At 35.9% G+C, this 6,997-nt stretch overlaps 1 protein-coding gene across 1 annotated transcript in view; it reads right to left on the reverse strand.

The window, feature by feature from the left end:
• LOC148956030 (DNA (cytosine-5)-methyltransferase 3A-like) overlaps positions 1 to 4,276 on the reverse strand; it is a 31,561-nt gene extending 27,285 nt beyond the window's left edge. Inside the window, exon 1 of the mRNA XM_089088990.1 lies at positions 4,096 to 4,276. Within this exon, the coding sequence (XP_088945116.1) occupies positions 4,096 to 4,276 (181 nt within the window). The remainder of the gene's footprint in view (positions 1 to 4,095) is intronic.
• Positions 4,277 to 6,997: the final 2,721 nt, after the last annotated feature.

Here is a 6,997-nt window from a genome sequence, read left to right on the forward strand (position 1 = left end):
AGATTGGCTTACGAAAACATCTCAAAGGTGTGAATTAACGGTTGGCGCACTTTAAATATTAAATTATAGGAAAATAATCTATCATTTTCTCTTTTGTTAGAGACAGCCCCTGTCTACGAAAGAAAATTACAGCAAAAACGGAAATATCAAATATCAAAACAGATTAGCATAAATTTTTCATCATAAAAAACCCTTTGAATAGCCCCTAAATTCGACAATGATGCAGGCTGAGGGCTGCTCATTGTGCTCTTGTCTGCACAGGTGAATAGAGCATACGGAATTCTCATCTCTCAGGTGCTCCACAGTTAACAGGTCCTTAATATGTGCTCCGCGTGTTCCCAAATTTTGGGAAGATAATAATAATAATTATTATTATATAATATTACTCCCCTGGGCATAATCAAACCAAGTTGAATTGGATGGAGGTATTGTTTCTATCTTTTGAATAATACCCCAATGTTATATAAGTGACAGCTTCAAATATTAAGAAAATTTACATAAAGATAAACTCACCAGGTAATTCCTACTATTTTATTCCTATATCTTTTAATAGAAAGTTCAAAGAGAGAAGCTTCAAAGTTTCAAATAGATTACAGTTGTCATTTCTAGCCAATCAAGAGAGCTTATTCAGAAAAAAATTTCAAAATTGTAATCCCTATTTTTACTGTCACAAGATAATGTATTAGACAAGCCAAACAATTGCCATAGCGTTCTTCACTATGATGTCTGGTGTTGCATATTTGCCTAAAATGAAAAAAAATTAATGAGAAGTGCATAAAAAAAGAAATGGCTGACGTGCATAGCCTCTTTTGATTTACTTAGCTACGCGCGTCATTTCCAGACAATATCTTTAAAAAATATTTGATTTCTTTGCCTAGTGAACGATACTTAAGAGTTCAGGGCTCATAGACAACCAAAACAAAACATGACTGCCTTTTCAGCTATTTAAGAACAGTTAGAAGTATTGTCATGCGAAAGTAAAGAGCAACTTTGAACCCTGAAACGAACAGAATTTGTCTCGTATAGGAAGAGGCTGTCCCCTCCTCAATCCCTCCCACTCGTGGGTGTATAAAAGTCGAAGGATGTTAATATAATCGGAAATTGACAGTTTTAGTGTCTTTTTTAAAATTCAAAATTGGTTGGAGATTAACCAGTCACAGTCCTTGAACCTTTTTTTACATCCGCATCTGTAGTAGAAAATATGAATAAATATGCTTCCAAGGATATCAAAACCCCCCGTTGGCACCAAGGGCCGTAAATTATGTGAACTTTGATTTTTTTTTACAGATATTTATTATACCAGAAAAAAGAGGTGGCACGAGTTGGATCTTGAGAGTCATCGTCTATTAGTGGGGTCTTTTAAGACCCTAAAGTGAGTTCTAAAACATTTTTTTTAACCTAAAGTTCACCTTCTGTTCTGTTACTTTTTCACTAAAACTAAACAATTCTTCCTTTTCCATTTTTCAATAAAAGAGTCTTTTATCCACATAGTAAGTAAGTAAGTAGTAAGTATGACAGCACTAGACACTTAAGGTCCAACCCGGGGGTGCTTATAGCCGTCTCGTGGTCCTTCTGCTAGGAAGTGCACTGGGGGGGAACAGCCAGCCTGTGCTGTCGCAAACCCGTCCTGATTACCTTTCCCAGATTTAACCAGGTACCAAGTTAGCGCCGGGTCGACTCTGGCTTACGTTAGAGAGTTACACCGCTGCCCCGCATCCCACTCCAAATGACTGGCCACGGCAGGGATCGAACCCGTGCCCCTTGGAAAAAGAATTCTCAGCGCATGTCTACTTAGCCAGCACGGCTTTAATCCACATATTGTTGGAAAGAATAGTCTGAAGATACTTTTTAAAGCCGTCTACTTGTTAGTTAAGATGATCTTAAGCTTTGCGTTAAGATGGTCATTGATAACAATTATTTGCAGGTATTTATTATAGTCGAAAAAAGGAGGCACAATCTTGGGAGTCCAATTATGTATAACTTTAATGCATTATTTTCTGGGTCAAAAAGACTCAAAACCCCTTTTCCATGGGAAGGGGAGAGGCTGATTTGGCCCAAAGGCTTGTTTTCCTTAATTAGTTTGAAACTTACAATCGTAAGGCCTGGGGCTAAGGGACTTCTGCACAAAAAATCAATCAAAGGATTTTTTCCGTTTGAAGTTGGTCCCTCCCTATATCCACATGTAGATCTTTGGCTAAACTTATACATCAAGCATTTTAATGGATGAAAGATTCTATTTATGTATAGCTTGTTAGGGCAAACGATCCCATTCCAAAAAATATGTTTGAAGATTTAAACCATCTAATATTTTTAACTTAATTTAAAATCTCATATTTAATTACACTTTAATTTAATTTTAAACCAATTTAATTTAAATCAATTAAAATTTAGTATTTCAAATATTAACAATATTTTGTAAAAATAGTTTTGCCGTAAAAGCGGAGTTTGGCTTGGACTTTCAGCATCTTATCCACATATTATGGCGGGAATTTTTAGCGAGAATGGAAATATCCTGAATGAATTTTCATGATGGGATAGAGGGTATTTAACATGGGAGGAACTTTCCATAGAGAGATTTTGTGTGGGGAGAGGTATTTTTTTCATAAAGGGGACACCAGATCTCCTGGTATTATATGTAAAATGATTAAAAGTACAATAAGAAAAACAAGTTTTTCAACTGAAAGTAAGTAGTACCACTAAAACTTAAAACAAACAGAAATTATTACGTACATGGGAGGTATTGCCTCTTCCTCAATACCTCACTCTTTATATTTGAGGTTTTAAGTTCTAGAAGTTAATAAAAGTAGTTCACTGCTGTTTAACCATAATAAGGCATAAACCTGCAGCTAAAAACAGATGAAATTTAGCGGAGCACGAAAAATGGTTGTTTTTCCGTGAAAGCAGGGCAGAAAAGAACCAAGGGTAAGCAAACAAGGTAAAAGTAAAATTGGATTTGGAACTAAACTTTGTCTGAGTTTAGCAAGAAAAAAATGTTTTAGTACCATTTCATCATATGTAGCACTGTAGCACGTGTTTTAGTTTGTAGCACTTTGGTAATACCATTTTTATTTTTGTCATGGATGAAATGATGAGGATTTTATAGAAAGGCGGAGGAATTAACAAAAAGTATGGACCTCATTTTTCCTTAGTTGTCTTAAAAGCTTTGAACGAACTTTAATTAACCAGGACAACCTTTTCGCCGCGTTTATTTCTGAAGATTGGTGCTAAGCACAGTTTATAGAATTAGCAGTATGATCATTCTCTATCTCTCCCATTATAAAAACCCGGACAGGGATGCGAGTGCTCTGGAGAACGTTTTTGCAGATAGAAACATAGGTGTTATCAGATCTTTTCGCGGGTAGACAAGTCAGATTTCTCTTGGACACGAAACAGTGGAAACCCGCTATTACGAATAATGCACTTGGTAACCATTTCTCAGTGATTGACGATAACAGACTAATCCGCTAAGGCAGAAACAAGTGAGAGGAGCTTTTTGTTCGCACCGAGACCGAAGACCAGAAATTATCTGCGATAAGCTTACTGTCTATAAACTGTGGTGCTAAGTTTGAAGTAACCAGACACAAAAAAATAACAAGAAAAAAAAACTGATCTAAAAGTAAACCGAATACACTTAGCGGGCCAGGTGCGTATCGCGCATGCCACTTTAGTACCAAAAATTGGGGTCAAACATAGAAATTTGGTAAATTTTAGCACTTTAGGAACTAACCATGATGGCAGTCTTGATATTCAAAGGCTCGGGTGTATTTTTGCGTTTTTTCAAATGGTCTGATGTGCTTTTTGTTTTATTTTTGTCAACACAGCTTATGTCCTTTAAAAGACAGCCCTCATTTTCAGAAGAAAGCGAAGAATAAATTTTATTATAAAAGAGGCCAAAGAAGAAAAGAAGAAGAATATTAAAAATAATTGTGTTAGAGAATTCAAAAATTTTGTGAAAACAGGACTATCAAGTGAAGTCTTCTTGATTATTTTTATTTATATAAAGTGGGGAATTTATCTCAACCATGATCCCAATGAAATTACCCCCTGAGAAGGGAGATATTAATTACCAAATGCTAGGCACCATCTCCCCATTACCAAGTGACCTTTCTGAGGACTCAGACTCCAATGAAACCTTTTCCTTAATTATTTTGGAACTTACAATCGTAAGGCCTGGGGCTAAGGGACTTCTGCACAAAAAATCAATCAAAGGATTTTTTCCGTTTGAAGTTGGTCCTTCCCTATATCCACATGTACATCTTTGGCTAAACTTATACATCAAGCCTTTTAATGGATGAAAAATTCTATTTATGTATAGCTTTTTAGGGCAAACGATCGCATTCCAAAAAATGTGTTTGAAGATTTAAACCATCTAATATTTTTAACTTAATTTAAAATCTCATATTTAATTACACTTTAATTTAATTTTAAACCAATTTAATTTAAATCAATTAAAATTTAGTATTTCAAATATTAACAATATTTTGTAAAAATAGTTTTGCCGTAAAAGCGGAGTTTGGCTTGGACTTTCAGCATCTTATCCACATATTATGGCGGGAATTTTTAGCGAGAATGGAAATATCCTGAATGAATTTTCATGATGGGATAGAGGGTATTTAACATGGGAGGAACTTTCCATAGAGAGATTTTGTGTGGGGAGAGGTATTTTTTTCATAAAGGGGACACCAGATCTCCTGGTATTATATGTAAAATGATTAAAAGTACAATAAGAAAAACAAGTTTTTCAACTGAAAGTAAGGAGTACCACTAAAACTTAAAACAAACAGAAATTATTACGTACATGGGAGGTATTGCCTCTTCCTCAATACCTCACTCTTTATATTTGAGGTTTTAAGTTCTAGAAGTTAATAAAAGTAGTTCACTGCTGTTTAACCATAATAAGGCATAAACCTGCAGCTAAAAACAGATGAAATTTAGCGGAGCACGAAAAATGGTTGTTTTTCCGTGAAAGCAGGGCAGAAAAGAACCAAGGGTAAGCAAACAAGGTAAAAGTAAAATTGGATTTGGAACTAAACTTTGTCTGAGTTTAGCAAGAAAAAAATGTTTTAGTACCATTTCATCATATGTAGCACTGTAGCACGTGTTTTAGTTTGTAGCACTTTGGTAATACCATTTTTATTTTTGTCATGGATGAAATGATGAGGATTTTATAGAAAGGCGGAGGAATTAACAAAAAGTATGGACCTCATTTTTCCTTAGTTGTTTTGAAAGCTTTGAACGAACTTTAATTAACCAGGACAACCTTTTCGCCGCGTTTATTTCTGAAGATTGGTGCTAAGCACAGTTTATAGAATTAGCAGTATGATCATTCTCTATCTCTCCCATTATAAAAACCCGGACAGGGATGCGAGTGCTCTGGAGAACGTTTTTGCAGATAGAAACATAGGTGTTATCAGATCTTTTCGCGGGTAGACAAGTCAGATTTCTCTTGGACACGAAACAGTGGAAACCCGCTATTACGAATAATGCACTTGGTAACCATTTCTCAGTGATTGACGATAACAGACTAATCCGCTAAGGCAGAAACAAGTGGCAGGAGCTTTTTGTTCGCACCGAGACCGAAGACCAGAAATTATCTCCGATAAGCTTACTGTCTATAAACTGTGGTGCTAAGTTTGAAGTAACCAGACACAAAAAAATAACAAGAAAAAAAAACTGATCTAAAAGTAAACCGAATACACTTAGCGGGCCAGGTGCGTATCGCGCATGCCACTTTAGTACCAAAAATTGGGGTCAAACATAGAAATTTGGTAAATTTTAGCACTTTAGGAACTAACCATGATGGCAGTCTTGATATTCAAAGGCTCGGGTGTATTTTTGCGTTTTTTCAAATGGTCTGATGTGCTTTTTGTTTTATTTTTGGCAACACAGCTTATGTCCTTTAAAAGACAGCCCTCATTTTCAGAAGAAAGCGAAGAATAAATTTTATTATAAAAGAGGCCAAAGAAGAAAAGAGGAAAAATATTAAAAATAATTGTGTTAGAGAATTTAAAAATTTTGTGAAAACAGGACTATCAAGTGAAGTTTTCTTGATTATTTTTATTTATATAAAGTGGGGAATTTATCTCAACCATGATCCCAATGAAATTACCCCCTGAGAAGGGAGATATTAATTACCAAATGCTAGGCACCATCTCCCCATTACCAAGTGACCTTTCTGAGGACTCAGACTCCAATGAAACCCTGGTCACTGTCCACTCTGAGGACTCAAATCTCCATGATGATGGCTTCAAAACAGTCACTCCTAACAGATCCAAGAGAAAACGGTACACCAGTTTCTCCCCATTAAAGACAGTTTCTACTACACCCCCATCTTTTTTGGAAGAAAAGCACTTCATCCACATTCTTCCTACCTCTCCTGAAACCATGTTCCAAATAAAAAACATCCAAACAATTAGACTTGAGCTCTTCAAAATCCTGAAAATTAATTTCAACCTCAATATCAACAGAGATGGTTCAATCTTAATATCTATTCAAGCAGGCTTTGAAAATGCAAAAACATCTCTTTTGTCACTTAACTCCCTTGGAGGCATTAAGGTCCATTCAAAGCAATGGATTCGCCCTCCCCTGCCCAAACAAAAATTGTCATATACAATATCCCTAATGGTATTCCTGAAACTGACTTAAAGGATGGCCTTATGAACTGCAAAGGCCAAAAAATATCAGTATCAAAAGTCACCAGACTTGGAAAACCCAACAACGATGGCATATACACATCTAAATCCTACCTTTTCACCCTGGACTCCACCCTAGAGAACTTCAGTGAACCTATATCCCTATTTGGCCAGATAAAGCCCTACAAAGAGTACAAGGCTAAGCCAATACAGTGTGAAATATGTCTGATAATGGGTCACACAAAACAACACTGCAAAACAAACCTGAAGAGGTGCAACCTATGCCAACATATCCATCCTCCAAACACAGCAAACTGTGCAAACAAGAAATTATCAAGCATTAATTGCAAAGGTCCCCATTCTTC

The sequence above is a fragment of the Artemia sp. Qi Xiang Cuo genome, chromosome 1 (assembly GCF_049724085.1).
Source record: "Artemia sp. Qi Xiang Cuo chromosome 1, ASM4972408v1, whole genome shotgun sequence".
Taxonomy (NCBI): Eukaryota; Metazoa; Arthropoda; class Branchiopoda; order Anostraca; family Artemiidae; genus Artemia; species Artemia sp. Qi Xiang Cuo.